This window comes from Schistocerca nitens, chromosome 9 (assembly GCF_023898315.1).
Source record: "Schistocerca nitens isolate TAMUIC-IGC-003100 chromosome 9, iqSchNite1.1, whole genome shotgun sequence".
In the NCBI taxonomy this organism is placed as follows: Eukaryota; Metazoa; Arthropoda; class Insecta; order Orthoptera; family Acrididae; genus Schistocerca; species Schistocerca nitens.
The window spans coordinates 100623782-100644115 of NC_064622.1; the positions used below are offsets into that span (position 1 = coordinate 100623782).

The 20334-nt window shown below is 43.9% G+C and overlaps 1 protein-coding gene across 1 annotated transcript in view; it reads left to right on the top strand.

Annotated features, from left to right (window-relative positions):
* The window catches only part of LOC126204432 (transmembrane protein 134), a 28546-nt gene extending 8655 nt beyond the window's left edge, over window positions 1-19891 (top strand). The window contains exon 3 of the mRNA XM_049938822.1: window positions 16716-19891. Within this exon, the coding sequence (XP_049794779.1) occupies window positions 16716-16894 (179 nt within the window). The 3' untranslated portion in view covers window positions 16895-19891. The remainder of the gene's footprint in view (window positions 1-16715) is intronic.
* The last annotated feature ends 443 nt before the right edge of the window (window positions 19892-20334 follow it).

Below are 20334 nucleotides of genomic sequence, written 5' to 3' on the forward strand. Positions count from 1 at the left end.
AAAAGGTTGTATTGCCACACCCTCAGGTCCACGCCCCCCCCCCCTCCCCCCCTGCCAGAAGATGGTCCCTAGGTGGACTCTGGAAATTGCTGCAGCCATAAAAGACCACCGCCATGCTCTTAAACACTTCAAGCGGCACCCTTCTACTGCTCTTCTTCTGGTCTTTAAAGGACTTCGTGCCTGGGCCTGCTACCTAATCAAATTTCAGAAACAGATTTGCTGGGAATGATATGTAGCTGCCATAGGACCACACACACCCTCTTCACAAGTCTGGGCGAAACTCAGGCGAATTTTTGGCCACCGTCCTCCCACCGGGTTTGCAGAAATTTCTGTGCGTGGTGTTGTCCTTACCAATCCAGACTTCGTAGCAGAAAATGTCACTCAACTCTTTGCTCAAGCTTCAGCATGGGCTCAGTATCCGCCTGTGTTCCTTCTCCTGAAAGAGCACTCAGCACTTTCTTTTGTTTGTTGTTGCTCGGAGCCATATAATGCCCCATTCAACGAGTGGGAATTCACCAGCGCCCTCGCCCTTTGTCCCGACGCGGCTCCTGGACCGAACCGGGTACATAACCAGATGTTCCAAACTTATCAGTGGCTGGCCACCATTGTATACTGACCATCTTCAACCATCTGTGGAGTGAGGGAGTCTTTCCTACCCAGCAGCAGGAACGCATTGTTGTTCCGGTGTTAAAGCCAGGAAACCCACCTCTTCAGTTGGATAACTACCATCCAATTAGTAGTACCAACACCCTCTGTAAGCTCATTGAACTCATGGTGAGTCGGCGGCTTTTTTGGATCCTTGAATCCCGTGACCTTTTGTTATCGACTCAAAGTGGTTTTTGCTGTGGCCACTTTACGGTGGATAACTTGGTCCACCTGGAGTCTGCTATCTGGTCGGCTTTTGCCCATCGGCAACACCTCCTTGCAGTCTTCTTTGATCTGCATAAAGCCTATGACACCACCTGGTACCACCACATCCTCACCACCCTTCACGAATGGGGCTTTTGTGGTGCTGTGCCCGTTTTTATCTGTACCTTCCTTTCTTGTCGCTCTTTTCGGGTCCAAGTTGGCTCCTCCTAGAGCACTCCCCATCGACAAGAAAATAGGGATCCACAGGGTTCCGTACTGAGCGTCCCTCTCTTTCTCATTGCCATTAATGGTCTGGTGACAGCTGTTGGGCCGAGAGTGTCCCCCTCTCCTGACGATTTTTGTATCTGTCACTTCCTCCGTAATGGGTGTTGCAGAATGCCATCTACAGGGGGCAATCTCCCAGGCACACTCATGGGCTCTCCCGTGGCTTTCAGTTTTTGGCGGCCAAGTCGTGTGTCATGCATTTCTGCCGTCACCGTACAGTCCATCCCCATCTGGAACTGTTCCTCAATGGTCGGCACCTCGAAGTGGTAAGACACCCATCGCTTCTTGGGTCTGGTCTTCAATGCCCGGTTGACATGGCTTCCTCATCTTCGCCAGCTGGAGAGGGACGTGCTGGTCCCATCTCAATGTTCTTAGGTGTCTGTGCAATACCATCCTGCGATTGTATCAAACATTGGTCCAGACTTGTTTAGACTATGGAAGTCCTGTCTGTGGTTCTGCGTAGTGTTCGACGTTGCAGATACTAGACCCCATCCCCCACTGAAGGATCCGACTTTCGACTGGTGCCTTCCGGACTAGCCCCGTACTTAGCCTTCTCGCAGAGGCGGGGATTCCACCACTGCGAGTTTTGTGCCAACAACAGCTGATATCTTATGCGCTCTGCGTTCACTACACCCCAAAGCACCCTAATTATGGTCTCCTTTATCCAGACACGGAGGTCACCCTGCCGTAGTTGGGGCCACGATGTGGGCTCACCATGACTGTCCGCATTCAGTCACTCTTTTCTGAGCTCCAGCAATTCCCTTTACCGCCTATTTTCTCCACTCACACAGTTTCCTTTATTAGCTACTACCAGGCCATATCTTGCTATTGGCATTCCAGAAATAGACCTTCGCTCGGCATTATGTCTTCAGTTTTTGGGCCTTTGGTATACAGAATGGCACACTCTTTCTTCACTGAACAAGCTCAGGGCGATTAAGGATTCTACAGCTCCGTGGTGGCCCTCCTTATGGGCCTCTCGTAAGGCCTCGGTCGTCCTATGCCGGCTCCGCATCGGCCATACTTGGTTGACTCATGGTTATCTCCTCCGTCGTGAGGACGCCCCTCTCTGTTGTTGTGGATCGATGTTGACTGTGGCTCACATCTTATTGGACTGCCCCAACTTAGCCACCCTGCGACGGACTTTTAACTTTCCAGACTCGCTACCCCTGGTATTGGCTGACTAATGTCAGCGGCGGATCTCGTTTTACGTTTTATTCATAATTGGGGTTTTTATCACTTTATTTAAGGGAGGGACCTTCCACCTTATCAGTGAGTGGAGTGGATGGCAGGCCCTCTTGCGCCCCCCCCCCCCACCCCCTTCACCCCAACTGGATTGGCTTCAACTGGGCTTGGTGGTCCCCGGCCCGCTGCCTTCCCATTCCTTTTCTTATAGGGTCTGTTACATCATGAGCATCTCTCTTGTCTCCTGTGCTTCTTCCTTCACGCCCCTGTTGTTAGTCACTTTCTTTCTCTCACCTCTTCTACCGCCCTTTTCCTTCCTTCCCTGTCAATAGTTTATCATTTTATGGGCATTGTAGTTCCCTCTTCTAATGAGGGATTTTATCTGTTTTATTTAATCTAAGGTCAGAGGAACTGATGACCGCGTAGTTTGGTCCCTTCTCCAACCAACCAACTTAATACTATGTCTCCACCAAATCCCCATTTCCCGCAGTATCCCTGTTTCAATATTTGTTAAATTAATAATTTGTACAATTCTTTACTTGATATTTATATTTTCACATTGTGTAGGTGTTTAAGGTTACTGCTCGCTGTCTTGAATGAGCTGCTAAGCCAATTATCTGATAATTGCCACACTTATCATTCACACAATCCTGAAGAAAGCATGGTCTGATATTTTTCAGAAAGTCTAGAGGTGGGTCTCCAGTCTGATTCTACACGTCAATTTGAATATTCATTTGGGATTGCCACTTCCTCCAGTGATTTTAGGAATTCTGATGGAATGTTACCTATGCCTTCTGCCTTATATGATTGCAAGTACTCCGAAGCTCTATTAAACTCTAATTCTGGATCCTCTGCCTCCCATATTGACTGACATTTCTTCTGTCATATCCTCGGGGCAGTCCTCTTACTTGTAGAGACCTTTAATCCACTCTTTCCACCTATTCACACTCCTCTTTGTGTTTAACAGTGGAATTCCTCTTTGACCCATAATTTTGATTCCTTTGCTTTCAGTTTCATGAAAGGTTGTTTTGACTTTTCTTAATGCTGAAACAATTCTTCAGATGATCATTTCTTATTAAATTTCTTCACATTTTCCCTGCAACTATTTTGTTTTGACTTTCCCATGGTTCTTACTTATTTCATTCCTAAATGACTTATATTCCTCTCTTGTTTTGATCAGTTTAAGAAGTTTTTTTGCTAACCAAAGTTTCTTTGCAGTACCCTCCTTGATGTCTTTGTCCAATGTATGTAACTTCTAATTTTGAAGATTTCCATCCCTCTTCAACTGAGCTACATACATTGGTATCCACCATTGCAACATCTACAGTCTTGGAGAACTTCCAGTGCACTGCATCATTCATCAGTACTTCAGTATCTCACTTCTTTACACATTGATTCTTCTGGGAAATTCTCTTAAACTCTGCTTTTCTTCATCGTACTAAGTTTTGATCAGTTTATATCTGTGCCAAGGTACATGTTAAAATTCAGTATGATTTTGGAATCTCCATCTGATTAAGATATAATACAGCAGTAATCTTCCCATGACTCTGGGCCTTTGCCAAGTATACCTCCTCCTCTTGTGATTTTTGAGTGGTATGTTTGGAATTACTAACTGAAATTTATTGCAGAAACCAATTAGTCGCTCTCCTCTCATTCATACTACTGATACAATATTCTCCCATAACTCTACTCTCTATCCCTTTCCCTACTGTTGTTTTGCAATACACAATGAGTATTAGATTATCATCACCCTTCATGTACTGAATTACCTATTCAGTATCCTCCTCATACACTTTTTCTACCTCTCCATCTGCTACTTGCGGCATTAGGATGTATGCCTGAACTACCGTTGTTGGTGTTAGTTTGTTATTGATTTTTGATAACCCTATCACTGAACTGTTGACAGTAACTCACTCTCTGCTGCACCTTTCTATTTACAACAAATCCTACTCCCATTATACTGTATTCTGTTGCAGATATTACCCTATATTCATCATACCAGGAATCATTATCTTCTTTCCATTTCACCTCACTAACCTCTGCTATACCTAGATTGAACCTTTGCATTTTTCTTTTGAGATCTGCTATCTTCCCTACCACATTGAAACTCCTGACATTCAGCTCCCCAGGAGGTTCATGGTCCTTTCGTGAGTATGTGTGTGGCAAGCAGGGGGCCCCGAGCTATTGCAGCCTTCCTTCTTTCCCGAGCTGCGTTTCCTTGCCCTTGCCCTTCCCCTTCCCCTCCCCCTCCTTTCTTGTCCTTGCTCCTTCCCCTTTGCCCTCTCCTCTCCCTCTCTTGGTGTCCTTGTTTATGTTGGCCCCGCTATCCTCCTGGTTATGTTGGCTTTGAATTTGGTTTTGTTGCGCAATTACCTCGTCCTTTTGGCATCCTCTGGTCCCCCTCTGGGATTTGACCTACATTACTAAATTTCTATTCCATAGTGTGAGCCATTTGGGGAAGAGCACCTCACCCAGTGTCTCCGACGTGTGCCCTCCTAGTTCCTTCCACCTTTTCCTTCACCTCATTGTCTGATGTTAGAGTGCATAGCCAGCACAGTAGCCAGCCCGTGTGGTGGGGTCGCTATGTACCCTTTTGGTTGATCCCCCTGAAAAAACAGGGATCACACTTCTGATACCTGAGCTGCGACCTCCTCATGTAAGCCTAGGAGTGGTTGCTTGTTGTCCTGGAGCATCGGAACTCCCGGCAATGGCCCCCGTGCCAGACGGCCCTTGCTGTGGCTAGGTGGTGCCCATGGGTCGTATCAGGGCAGACGCTATGCAAATGAAACGCTTACAGGTCCAGAACCCTGGCCGTTCTTCTACGGCCATCTCTTTTTGCACCCCCGTGCGGGTTCAGGGGTAAGAATAGGCCCCCGGTATTCCTGCCTGTGGTAAGAGGCGACTAAAAGTAGTCTCAAAAGTTTCGGCCTTTAATGTGATGGTCCCCTAAGGGGTTTGACCACTCCATTTCCAAATTTTTCCATTAGTGCGTACCATTTGGGGAAGGACGCCTTACATGGTGCATTCTATATCCCTCTTGTCCTAAGATCTGGCATATTCGTTTTTGTCATGGAGTTGGACTTACACTGAGCTTCCGGCCACATCGGCTGCAGTGTGTTCCGGGTAGCCTACGTTTCCTCCATTGTGCACTTCCATCTTTGCTCCCTTTATTAACGGATATTCGACACCCGACAACCAGCACGGTAGCCAGTCCGTTGTGGTGGGGTCGTCATGTACCCTCTTGGTGGTAGCCCCCTGACTACACAGGGATCGCACTGCTGATGCCTGAGCTGCTACCTCCCCACGTATGCCGAGAAGTAGATGCCTATCCCTCTGGGGCATCAGGACTCCCGGCAAAGGCCATCCTGCCAGGTGGCCTTTGCTGTGGCTGGGTGGCGCCCGTGGCGAGAGCCCCTGGTCGGAGTGGGTGGCATCAGGGCGGATGACCCGCAATGAAGCGTGGTACATCATCTCTCGCTGGTGGGCCTCCACCAGCAGTCTCTAAGCGATCGAGGTTTAACCTCAACGGAAAGAAATATGATCCAAGATCATTTCCCTCCCTGGCCACTCCATGGGAGTAACATATGGCTAAAGAAGGCAGTGCAGATTATTCACCCCGGTACCTAGTCTGTACGCGAGTTGATGGTGAATCATTTATGTCAACCAAGCCCCAGTTTTTTGTGGAGCATATAGAGGACAAGTTCGGGGAGGTGTAGGGCTTGTCCAAAATACGCTCTGGTTCAGTTCTAATCAAGACAACATCCTCTGCCCAATCACGGAGGTTGCTCGCTTGCAATAAGTTAGGGGACGTTTCAGTTAGCATCACACCCCATAAGAGTTTAAACGTGGTCCAAGGTATTATATTCCACAGGGATCTTCTTCTACAGTCGAACGATGAACTACGCGCCAACCTAGAACAATGAGGTGTTCACTTCATCCGGCGCGTCCATCGTGGTCCGAGGGATAATCAGGTGGCCACCGGTGCCTTCATCTTGGCCTTAGAGGGTGACGTCTTACCTGAGAAGGTCAAGGTGATGGTTTTTCCGCTGTGATGTGAAACCATATATCCCTCATCCGATGCAGTGTTTTAAATGCTGGAAGTTCGGGCACATGTCATCCCGTTGTACTTCCGGCATCGCATGTCGAGATTGTGGACGTCCTTCGCATCCCAATACTCCATGTACTCCGCCTCCCATCTGTGTTAACTGCAGAGAACACCATTCCCCCTGCTTGCCAGACTGTAGGATATTCCAGAAAGAACGGAAGATAATAGAATATAAGACCCTGGACCGCCTGACCTACTCTGAGGCGAGGCAGAAATATGAGCGGCTCCATCTTGTGCCAATGACGTCGACCTATGCCGCTGCTGCAACGACGGTTCTCCCATCTCCTGTGTCTTCCCGTACGGTTGGATCTATGATTGGACAGAATCCACCAGCCCCCTTGATTGTGGGAGGCACTTCACTCCCTGTAGCTCCTGCTCAATCTACTTCAGGAGCAACACCCCCCCCCCCCTCAACCATCGGGGACATCAGTTCCCCCTTCCCAGCAGGAGAAGAGTAAGACTTCTTCGGCTACTCTCGCCAGGAAGGGGTCCCTTGGGGAACCTCCCTTCTCAAGTTCCGACCGGCGGAAAAGCGGACACCCGCAAGTGGCTGAAACAACCACCAGTCCCTGGTCGTAGTGCCTCAAGGTCGTTGTCCATCCCTGAGACTGACCCAGTGAAGCCCTCCAAGCCTGAACCACCGAAGGCACAGTGAGAGAAGCAAAAAAAGAAGAAAGTCCCCAAGAATAACGACATTGCGGTGGTACCCATCCCATCGCTTCCTACAAGCTCTGCGTCTGAGGACGAGGTGGAGAGTCTGGCGTCTGCTGAGGACCTCGATCTCGCCAGTCCCTCAGACACCATGGATAACAGTAGCACAGGTGCTCAATCGGAGGCAACAGTGACCCAGCGGCGTAATCTGCCTTCGAAGTCCCTTCACGCCTTTCTCAGCCATGGACAATATCGTCCTCCAGTGGAACTGCAGCGGTTTCTTCCACCATCTAGCTGAGCTCCGACAACTTATCAGCCTTCACCCTTTCTTCTGCATTGCTCTTCAGGAAACTTGGTTTCCAGCAATGCAAACCCCCGCCCTCCGTGGCTATCGGGGTTATTATAAGAACCGGGCAGCTTATGAAAGGGTGTCTGGTGGCGTCTGCATCTATGTCCTTAACTCTCCTCACAGCGAGTCTGTCCCTCTACATACAGCTTTAGAGGCTGTCGCCGTTCGGGTGTGGACGCCACAGGCTGTTACCGTCTGCAGTCTTTACCTTCCACCGGATGGTGATGTCGCGCAGCATGTCCTGGCTGCGCTGATAGCCCAATTGCCACCACCTTTCTTGTTACTGGGCGACTTCAACGCCCATAACCCTCTGTGAGGTGGGTCAGTGGCAACAGGTCGAGGTGCCATCGTTGAGAATGTATTGGCACAGCTCGACCTCTCCCTTTTAAACGATGGTGCCTTCACACATTTCAGTGTGGCGCATGACACATACTCCACCATTGACCTTTCGATCTGCAGCCCTAGCCTCTTACCTTCTGTCCAATGGAGTGTGCATGATGACCGGTGTGGTAGTGAGCACTTTCCAATCTTTCTGTCACTGCCACAGCGTCACTCTTCTGGGCGCCCTTGCAGATGGGCTATGAATAAGGCTGACTGGGACTTGTTCTCCTCCACTGCCGCTATTGAGCCTCTCTCTGACATCGACATTGATGCGGTGGTTCACTCGGTCACCACCGGCATCATTACTGCCGCAGAATCTGCCATTCCCCGTTCTTCTGGGTCCCCTTGGCGGAGGACTGTGCCTTGGTGGTCGCCTGAGATTGCTGAAGCGATTAAAGATCGCCGGCGGGCGTTCCAGCGTCACAAGCCGCATCCCTCATTAGAAAACCTCATGGCCTTCAAACGGCTGCGTGCGCGGACCCGCCGCCTTATCCGCCAACGCAAGCAGGAGTGCTGGGAGCGGTATGTGTCCATTGGACTCCATGTGTCTGCATCGCAGGTATGGGCCAAAATTCGACGCCTCTATGGCTATTGGACCCCTGTCAGCGTCCCTGCGCTCTCACTGAATGGAGCAGTTTGTACTGACTCAGACGTAATTGCAAACCACTTGGCAGAGCATTTTGCTCTGAGTTCCGCTTCTGCGTACTATCCACTGGCCTTCCGCTCCATTAAAGAGCGGATTGAACGTTGGAGCTTTTCATTTCACACCCACCATCCTGAATCCTACAATGTTCCATTCAGTGAGTGGGAATTTCACAGTGCCCTAGCCGCTTGCCTGGATACAGCTCCTGGGCCAGATCACATCCACTGTCAAATGCTGAAACACCTTTCAGTGGACTGCCAGCGACGGCTCCTCGATCTTTACAACCGTCTCTGGTTCGAGGGTGAGTTTCTGTCGCAATGGCGGGAAAGCATTGTTATCCCCGTTTTGAAACCTGGCAAGAACCCTTTGGAGGTGGACAGCTACCGCCCCATTAGCCTCACCAACGTTCTTTGCAAGTTGCTCGAACGGATGGTGAGTCGGCGGTTGAGTTGGGTACTTGAGTCACAGGGCCTCCTGGCTCCGCCCCAGGGTGGGTTCCGTAAAGGCTGCTCTGCCGCCGACAATCTGGTGAGCCTGGAGTCCGCCATCCGTACGGCCTTTGCCCGCCGTCAGCAACTGGTCGCTGTCTTTTTTGACATGTGGAAGGCGTACGATACTACATGGCGCCATCACATCCTCTCTACACTTCATTCGTGGTCTGCTGCCGATTTTTTATATGCAATTTTCCGGCACATCGTACCTTCCGCGTGCAAGTCGCGGCCTCTCATAGTTCCTCCAGAGTTCAGAAGAACGGGGTGTCACAGGGATCTGTTTTAAGTGTCTGCCTGTTTTTAATAGTGATTAACGGGCTCGCTGCGGCGGTGGGAACGACTGTCTCAGCGTCCTTGTATGCTGACGACTTCTGCCTTTACTATAGCTCTCATTGCATTGCCGCTGCTGAACGTGAGCTGCCACATTTATTTACACTGATGGCTCAAAAACATCGTTTGGTGTTGGGAGTGCCTATATTGTTGGCGACATCCCAAATTGATTTCGTCTTCCCGACCAGTGTTCGGTTTTTACTGTGGAGCTTTATGCTGTTCTCCAGGCTGTCCAATACATCCGTCGCCATCAGCAGATACAGTATGTTATCTGCTCAGATTCACTCAGCTTTCTCCTCAGTCTCCAAGCTCTCTACCCTGTCCACCCTCTGGTCCACTGGATTCAGGACTGCCTCCACTTGCTCCACTTGGGGGGGGGGGGGGGCGTCTCTGTGGCGTTCCTCTGGATCCCAGGTCATGTTGGTATCTGTGGAAATGAGGCGGCCAATATAGCAGCCAAGGCTGCAGTCTCTCTTCTTCAGCCTGCTATTCGCATGATTCCCTTCGCCTATCTACGGAGTGTTTTATGTCGTCGTTTTGCTCTTCTATGGCACGCACATTGGTCAACACTTCCCAATAATAAATTGCGGGATGTGAAAGCTCTTCCCTGTGCTTGGACCTCTTCCTACCAAACTCATTGTCGGGAGGAGGTAATTTTAACTAGACTCCAGATAGGACACTGTCTTTTTAGCCATAGACATCTTTTAAGTGGCGATCCTCCCCCACTCTGTCCCCATTGCTCTCAACTGTGGACGGTGAGACACCTTTTACTCGAGTGCCCCTATTTTACTCCGTTACATGCCCGTCTACAGCTGTCACCTGATATATCTTCCATTTTAGCAGATGACATGCGCTCAGCCGATCGCGTTCTCGAGTTGATTAGTGCCAGTGAGATGACGTCAGTCATTTGATGCTCTTTTTGGGGACAAACAACCCCCTTCCATAGTGGTTTTTTAAGCTTTCCCTCTGTTTTTAGTTTCCCTACCTTTTTGAGTTTAGCTCCCCTTGCTGCTGGTTTCTAGTTTCGTTTTTTTACCTTTTCCTGAGTCATAGACCGGGCGCTAATGACCGTAGCAGTTTTGCGCCCTAAAACAGTAACAAAAAAAAGAAAAGAAAAACAAGATAAGAGGTTACATATTATGACTACTTCATTCATAATATGGTACAAATTTTGTCTAGGGTGTAGATTTTCATCAATTGGAGAAAGGAACTAGTTTTTTAATCTCTTTGAAGGACTATGTGTCATTATTTTGTCGCTAAGAAATGTAATGAAATGCATGTGGAACGACTTTTTAACGATATAGAAATGAAGAGTAAAATTGCCTTCACCATGCTATTTCTTGCAGATATAAACAATCTTTATGTACCAAGCAGCAGCAGAAACAGGTACCCACACATTCACAGAACACTAGTTCGTGTCCTTGAATAACCTGAGATGTGATGAAACAGTGACAATTCTGACTCAAATGAACCACAGTTGGACAGGATCTAAGGGAAGTTAACAAAGAAACTTATTGCTCTCCAGTCACAAAGTTTTGACCAACTCATGAACTGTTATCTGGACTGTGAGCAAATCTACATCTCTCTCACAGCGTATAGTGAGTATTTAGCTAATGGTTATCAGAAAATAGGCTGTCTGGGTGTTTTATAAAGGAAGAGTTGTGGATGTTCTGAAGTTCAGTAAAGTAATATTATGAACTAGCTGTTACCCACAGCTGTGCTCACATATCAGTAGTTTTATTATGATGAGTGATGGTAAGTAACCTGTTATACATGCAATAATGTCAGCTGCCTCCACATTCCAGTCAACATAGCTAGTGATGCCTAACTCCTTCTCTGCCCTCATGCCATCCACATCTTTCCCACTCATTGTACAACACAGTGGCATGTGATGTGTCACTGCCAATTGGTGCATGTGGAGGGGTATGGGCAGGAGTGTGCATCTGTGTGTCATGCTACTGAAATAACTATACACCATACAGTGTGGACATTGCAAAACAAATTTGATAATTTTTAACGTAGTTACCAAGTTTCAGCAGTTTAGTTGTGAAAATGTGACAGAGCTACATTCACATTTAATAATATTAGGATGGAAGTATGGATTAACCCATTATATACCATCGTATGAATTATTATACGCTTGCTCTTCTCAGATATATCTGTTTTCAAAAGCACTTTGTCAGCAACTGAAATATTTCTTTTAAGTTTTATTGTTAGTTTGAAAGTTTATTGTTGAAACTAACAGTAGCAGTGGAGATCAGGATTGTTTATTTCCTGGTGGAAAGCATTTGTTCTAGTGCTATTGACTCTGCTAGTTCTCGTCATGAACAGGTGGTAAGTAATAATAAAATTATGATGTGCAGGTTCATAATTTCGCTCATATTATTACGGATTAGTTATTTGAATTCTTAAATGCAATATATAAGCACAAATTGGAAAAAAGAGTACTTTATTTGCTTTGTTGTGGTACTGGCTTATATCTTTACGTATGAAATATACGGTGGACAGTAAGGGGTCATTTTCTCGCAGTTGGTCCAATTTACCGGGTGATCAAAAAGTCAGTATAAATTTGAAAACTTAATAAACCACGGAATAATGTGGACTGAGAGGTAAAAATTGACACACATGCTTGGAATGACGTGAGGTTTTATTGGAACAAAAAAAAAAAAAAAAAAAACCATATTGCTAGACACGTGAAAGATCTCTTGTGAGCATTGTTTGGTGATGATCGTATGCTCAGCCACCACTTTCGTCATGCTTGGCCTCCCAGGTCTCCAGACCTCAGTCCGTGCAATTATTGGCTTTGGGGTTACCTGAAGTTGCAAGTGTATCGTGATCGACCGACCTCTCTAGGGATGCTGAAAGACAACATCCGACGCCAATGACTCACCATAACTCCGGACATGCTTTACAGTGCTGTTCACAACATTATTCCTCGACTACAGCTATTGTTGAGGAATGATGGTGGACATATTGAGCGTTTCCTGTAAAGATCATCATCTTTGCTTTGTCTTACTTTGTTATGGTAATTATTGCTATTCTGATCAGATGAAGTGCCATCTGTCGGACATTTTTTGAATGTTTGTATTTTTTTGATTCTAATAAAACCCCATGTCATTCCGAGCATGTGTGTAAATTTTTACCCCTCTATATACATTATTCCGTGATTTATTCAGTTTTCAAGTTTATACTGACTTTTTGATCACCCAGTATTTCAGATATAATGTGGGAGAAGGAGAGGGACTTGGAAAAGGTTCTAAATATCCTGTTCTCCACAGATGATGGTGACGATGATGAAACTTTGACATATTTGATACATTCAGGAGCTTGAATTTGTACTTGTTGTGCCAAATGATGGTGAAGACACTGACAAAGATGTGATACTCGAGTTTCTCCCAGCGTATTTGATAATCAAAATATACATGGGTGTACTGCCGGTCTACAGTGTCCAACGGGCACAATATTTCGGCGATTGTACATGTCGCCATCATCAGGTGAACTGACGGACTGAGCTCCTGTGAACGTGCCGGTACGGAGATCCGTACGCTATGGCTGCTCAGGGGGAACTGGCTTCGGTCGCGGCGGCAGCCGATTTAAATACCCTCCGCCCGCGGCGCACTCCCTCCGCCGTTCGCGCATTGGATGAGTCAGCTATCATGGTGAGTTTTGACGTCGTTTCCTTGTTCACGAGGGTTCCCCTGCGAGAGTCACTAGAATTGATTAGTCAGAAGTTTGACGAGAAGACCACTGAACTTCTTAGGCATGTCTTGACCTCCACGTATTTTCTTTTTAATGGAGAATACTACGAACAAACGGAGGGAGTCGCCATGGGTAGCCCACTCTCACCGGTGGTAGCGAATTTGTACATGGAGAACTTCGAGGAGGAAGCCCTGTCGTCATCCGAATGGAAACCTACTTGCTTTTTCCGTTACGTGGATGACACGTTCGTCATCTGGCCACATGGTATGGATAAACTCCTTGACTTCCTTACACATCTAAACTCCATACACCCTAACATAAAATTCACTATGGAGACTGAAACGGATGGTAAATTACCTTTCCTTGACGTCTTGGTCAAGAGAAGGGCTGACGGCACCCTAGGTCATGGGGTGTATAGGAAGACAATGCACACTGATCTGTATTTGCACGCAGACAGCTGCTGCCACCCTTCACAGAGGAATGGGGTACTTAAAACTCTAGTACATAGGGCACGCACTATCTCTGACGCAGAGTGTCTAGCCCAGGATTTGGAACATCTGAGAACTGTATTTCGAAAAAATGGGTAATCAGAGTGGCAGATTCAACGTGCTCTCCACCCAACCACTACAGCACAACCTGTGGAGATGGATGAAATCACGAGGGAGGAGGTAGGCACTGTGTTTATTCCATATACAAGCGCACTCTCAGGGAAAATCGCCCGCATTTTGAAGAAACACCAGGTCGGAACTGTGTTTTGTCCTCTGAATAAAACTCGTGCACTGGTGGGGAGCGCCAAAGATGACCTCGGTCTGAGGAAGACCGGCATGTACCAGATTCCGTGTCAATGTGGCAAGTCGTATATTGGTCAGACGATGCGTACCATCGAGGATCGATGCCGTGAACACCAGAGGCACACTCGACTGATGTATCTGAGCAAGTCGGCGGTCGCTGAACATTGTTTGTCGGAAAATCACACTATGGAGTATGAACGCACGAGGATTCTGGTACAGACGTCGAGATACTGGGATAGCGTTGTTAGAGAGGCCATCGAAATTCGCACCAATGACGACCTCATAAACTGTGTCTGTAGCTATAATCTTAGCAAGGCTTGGGAACCAGTGATTGGGTTAATCAAGAGTAAATCGAGCAAACGTATAGTTGTGACGACCACGGCAGACAGAGCCATCACACCGACGTCATCTCAGACGCCGTTGCAATCTGTTCCACCGCGTGACCGTGGCGCAGACAGCAGAGGGAGTGCGCCGCGGGCGGAGGGTATTTAAATCGGCTGCCGCCGCGACCGAAGTCAGTTCCCCCTGAGCAGCCATAGCGTACGGATCTCCGTACCGGCACGTTCACAGGAGCTCAGTCCGTCAGTTCACCTGATGATGGCGACATGTACAATCGCCGAAATATTGTGCCTGTTGGAAACTGTAGACCGGCAGTACACCCATGGATATTTTGACTGACAAAGATGTTGCAGGAAGTGATTCAGGGGGACAACCCACTATTGTTGCTGGTTTAGGGAATAAGGTTCTGGGACAAACTGCAGAGATAAGATCAGTAAATACTGACAGCCTTTTTGAAAATGTTTCCTCTTTATCCACTCGAGGAAAATCCCTGCTGTTCCAAATCATGATCGCGGTCCCTAGTTAGGAAAACAAGACACTGGATGGAAGAAAGACTAGACTCTTCACAAAAATTTGAGGTATCTAGTGATCCTACAGCTGGTATCATAGAACATGTCTGCATCAAACTCGATGCCAATAGATCTTTTTCATAAAGTTTTTGATGCTGATTCTGAGATTCTGACAAGAGAGAGGAAAATACGCTTCCCAAAAGGGACACAACATACAAATAAGTTATGATGACATCTACAAATACACGTTGGAGCAAGTCAAAGAGCTCCCCAAAAGCCATTGGGACATTCTGTAGTTGAAAAGCTGTGTGTGCGCTACAGCCCTCAGAACAGCACAGTGTACATTGATAATTACTTTAACTCTGTGCCCCTACTTGAATCTCGTACGTCAAATGAAATCAAATGCATATGAACCCTGAGAAATGTCCGCTTGGTGAAGGCACCCAAGCCAGATATAAAGAAGGCACCATGAGGTACTACTCTTACAGTACATTTCAGCCCTTATGAAATTTCTTCTGAGCAGTTGTACCTTCCTTAGACACTAGAAAGTATTGTACATGTTACTTAGGCATAACATGAAACATTTTCTCATAAAGGTCTTTAAACATTACCCAGCAGTCTAAAGGGTGTACTAGATAATAAAATTTTGGAAACAAACTAGTAAATGCCCACCCATGATTCTTTAAAGAATCAAACACCCATGTATAAAACATCATATGTCCCAAACTGACTGTTGTACAAAATCATTTTACAGGTACATTCAGTGGTATTTGTGCTTACTGAAGGGGGGGGGGGGGGGGGGGAAGACAAGAAAAGTTTCCGTGACGGTTTTATTTGTGTGTGAAGATACTGCCTCAAGGCGTATACATACTTTTCCAACTATAATACTTGACTTATTGGGTTCAACCTAAGATTGTGGCTCTTAATGAACAGTCTACTAATACAGGTTAAAATTGTACCTACACAAACTGTACTTACTACATGGGAAAATTTCTTAACAAGAGTTAAGATAGTCCTGCAGTGTTAAATGTAGAATTAAGTTCATTTAACACAATTGTAGGAAAATAAATTTAATGCCAGCTGTGTACACTTGAAAGATGTATTTGAATACTGACCTTGTAAGATACGGATGCATTCCCCATCACAGCATATTGTCACGCATATGATCCATACAACAAGCAACAGACCAAATCGTCTTTCTGTATCTCTAGCGTGCTGGGATTGAAACAAGTCTGCAACTTTTATGTGACCACAATAAATGTTAGAGGAATCATTTTAAATTGCATAGGAAGATTTATTTATTTATTTATTGATGGCTAGTTTCAGGTAGCTTGTCAGTTATCAAACCATCTACGTATGTAAGTCTTTTATTGCAACCAAATGTGCATGTAAGTTACTGGCCACAAAACCTATAAGTATAGCTGTATACAATGTAGTGTACATGCATGAATATCACTGTAGGTTGAAACGTTTTGAAATTGGACTCCTGCAAACAGGTGGTATTTTTGTTACTAAAGTGGGTATAATAATGACTCAGGAAGGACTGAAACATCAGAAGTTGGGCTGGTGTATTTAATCATCCTTAGCATGGCTTTTGGAATTTTATTACAGCGTTGACACGTATCATATGATCGAAATATTGTAAAATGTCATTAAGTTTTGCTTAGTGGATTAGGTTGTACATCCGTTTCCCAGTTGTGACAGAGAATAATTTGTTCTTTGTTCTGGTTTCTGTCTTGTTTCGAGAGTTTTTTACATAATGTTTGTTTCTCATTACATTTTTCTCAGAAATTTATTTCTGTATGCCTGTGAAAAATTTTATTCGAAATAATAAAAATAAAAAGAATGTATTTGAAAAATACTCTAGACCCAAAGATTCAACTGTGCCATCAAATGTTTGTGTTTGCGAGTCCTGCTCCAGTTGACAGTTTCAGCAGCTGGTTGGTTAAGTTCTCTCATATGCTGTATGTATCATTACTCATTAATAAACATATCATCAAATTTCAAGGGCACTTGTGATTTTTTTAGCTTTAGCTTGATTATTTGTGTTACAAATAATCTTTGAAGATACTAATGATCTGGAATAATGGATGCTTGTTTTGCATTTACAGGTTTATTAGTGACAGGAGTTGTAGTGGTCTGCATTCCAGAGTCAGGTATACAAGGTTTTGTATTTTTCTTGGCTGGTTTCATATGTTTTATACCTGGAGCGTACCATGTTGTCTATATTTACTGGGCTGTGAAAGGCAAACGTGGCTACGATTTCTATCACTTGCCTTTGTTCAACTGAAACGTATGAATACCATGTCAAAAAAGTTCACATTTTTTGCACATAGCCTCAGGATGTTCAAATTAAATGAAATACAACAATTGTACTTTTTTAACAGAAGACTACTGAAATTGTCTTTCATTGTGTCATGTTCCTTTTACTAAAAGTTAACTAGTCATTAATAAAAATTATGTGGGTACAGTGTATTCAAAAGCCTGTATCTTAAAAAGCAGTTTTTGGAACAATTGTAGAAGCAATTTTTCTGATCAGCTTCATTTGAACTCAAAAGGTGTCTTTTTCTTGCCTATATAAAGCCTCAACATTGACATTTATACTTCAATTTGTCACTCTTCTGCCTATAACTATAACAGTGTATTAACAATTCATAATTTGAAATAAATGGCCTTGAAATGTGTGATAATTTTGACAGTTTGTTCTAATATTTATGTACTTGACTATTATGCAGCTAAAGGACTTTAATTGTCTGTGAAAAACTATTTTGTTATTGTATTATAATTTTGTAAAGTATTTGTTACATGTGTGTTTTAATATATGACTGTTGTCCACTTATTGTAAATAATTGATACATGCTCACAGATTTGCTGAATTATGATACTGTGATTTGATTGAAAGTAGTTTTGTAATGTACTGTCAGTCACTTGAGAAGTCTGAAAACCATGGATTATCATCTTGTAAATATTTGATATTATTCCTGTTCTCACTATCATGAAATTATGTCTTGGAATTTGAGCTTATATGAAACATAAGTTATATGTATGTACATAATTAATTGTGTTGGGCTTTATAGCCTGAAAAATTGGACTGTGTGACAATTTTTAATGGGCTGAGTGAATCTTCTGTGGCCTAACGACTGAAGTGCTTCTATATAATTAGCCTACCTCTTGAAAATAAGCAGGATTTTGGAAATGGTAAGAAATTGTGCTGCAGCTGTTATAACCATCAGTGCATAAATGTGTTATTTATGTATTGTTTTTGTTGGTTTGGGGATTAAAGTATTTATGTATTACTAACCTTTGTTTGGTAATATAAAGCACATTTCTGGCATTCTAAAATTATTTTGCTATAGGCCCAATTAAAAAGAAGCTGTGGAATTGAAAGTAGAATAGATTTTTATTAAGATATGTGGAGGACTGTGAAAGTCTTAGTCAGAAAATGTAACAGTATGTGTTAGCACTCATGCTGCCTGGGAATTCTGCTCGTGGAAGTAAAATTCATAGTTAGTGGCATGAAGTACATGGGTAACTTGTTATCCACTTGCTAATTATTGTCTGCAGTCAGAGGCGTTTGCCCCTTGGAATTGTATCTTTACATATTTCTTCACATAACAGCAGTTGTAGTCTCTATTGCTTCATTAATTTTTTGGTAACTAAAATAGCTACTGAAGCAAAGTCCACCCTCTACTTCGTGCTATGCAGTGACGATACCTTGCATTAAATGTGCAGGATGGGAATGCCCAAGATTTTGTCATACTGCAGTATGGCTGTGGCAAGACTGAAATACCTCCTGTTTGTAAGTTAATTTAAGTTACTGCTTCCATTACATCGAAAAGTTTCATTCCTGTATAACATTTGTAAATGACTATATATTTGAAGCTATTTCTGTGCTCTACAATTCTTTATACTCATTTTTGTGCGTTTTTAATAATAAAAAGACGTCAATAAATTTATGAACATAAACACACACAAAGGGCAAATTGTACCCTGGTTGTGCCTATCTCTAAGTTGCATATTTAAAGTAATTTAGCTAAAATATTGCCTTGCCAAATGAAGTGCTATATGTTGAAACAACTTATGCGGTCATGTTGTTTGAAATCCATTCCACGCATGAAAATTGTTGTTTGAATAACGGACCCCTGTTTTCTCTGTAACCCGCATCGTATTTCCTTCTATTAGTGGTCTCTCTCACTGACTTGTGCAAGAGGGGGCTGAATGTTTGTTTTGACTCGGTCAACATTGTGACTAAGGTATAAAAGTTGTGTTTAAGAAAATTGCTGGCTATGAGTACAGTATCTGCTTTGTTTACCAAACATTTGAAGTGCCATACTGCAGATCAGCCCTCTATATCGCTTCACAGCTAATGGCAGAGGAGACTTTACCTTACTGTATTCTTGCCATCTTTGTATAACATTTAAATACCTCTTCATTGTTTGTGAAATTGGTGTATATTTTGTTGTTTTTAATAGTATAAGAGTTGTTTTTTTTTTTTCCCAGACAATACTGCTGCTAATCATGTTATAACCTCAATGTAACCTGCTGCTATTGCTTGTGCAGCTCCTGTTTTTTGTCTTTTACACACTCAATATGAACTAAATTTTGTATTATGCCTCAGGTGTCAGTTTTGTGAACAAGTTACAGAAGTGTAAAAGACGTGGATTATTTCTAGGTATTACAGTGAATGATATGATATATATATTACTAATTGTATCAGCATTGGTTGCTTAGTTTTTCTCATATAAATATGTTTTTGTACAGCAAAACGTAGGTGAGAGTGTTAAACAATATTTTGTTGTTATATGTAACAGTAAATCTTGTTTAATAGTGTTTGTTGATTTAGGAGAAAGGAAATTGAATCCATCCACATTAAATTTACATTGCTGGACGAGTCATTTCTTGTTAATATTGCTACTTACTTCTGGCCAATGTATAATGCATTAAACAATACTCACACTTGACAAGATAATATTACTATTATTATGGTTGTTGTTAAACATGATAGAGAATTGCTTTCCTGGCTGCTGCAAAGCAAATACATGCCCACAGTTCACCACTATCCAACTGTGTTGTCACTTGTTTAGTATGTTAGAGTTCGCTATGTAAATTTTTCAAGTCCATTGTTTTAAAAAGTGTAACTTAAATCACAGTAAAGCAGCAAGATTTTCTTTCTTGGTGTTCATTTTTCTTTTCAATCCCACCAAAATAAACTATTTCTCATACTGTTATAAGTAATGTTCTGAAATATGTTAGCTTCATCAAGAGCAATAAACTACCTTTTTTGATATATTGAGATTGCATTCATTTAACATTGTAGTAGCACCATTTGACTGGTGCTCCCCCATATGTATCCGCCACTGGTTGCAGACGCCTGCATATCTAGCATAATACATATTATGGACTTCCAAACCATGGAAGCCAAGATAAATGCTTACACTGTATCAGAATGTAAAATAACATTACTCGTGTTTACAGCTTTCACTTTCAGTCGGATTGGAATGTCTGGCTACTGTATTGCTTTTTTGTTAATTCCCTGTACCATCTGTGCAACTTCAGTGTTCAGAGGAAGTAAATCACAAATATGCAACATAATACATACTATTGTTCGATCAGTGGTTTGGGTATGCATAAAAAGCTGAGAGGCTTCATTGACGAAGTTATACTGAGCTCGTGGGCTTAAAGACACAACAAATCTACGCAAACTGCTGTATATGACTGTATTTTGATATT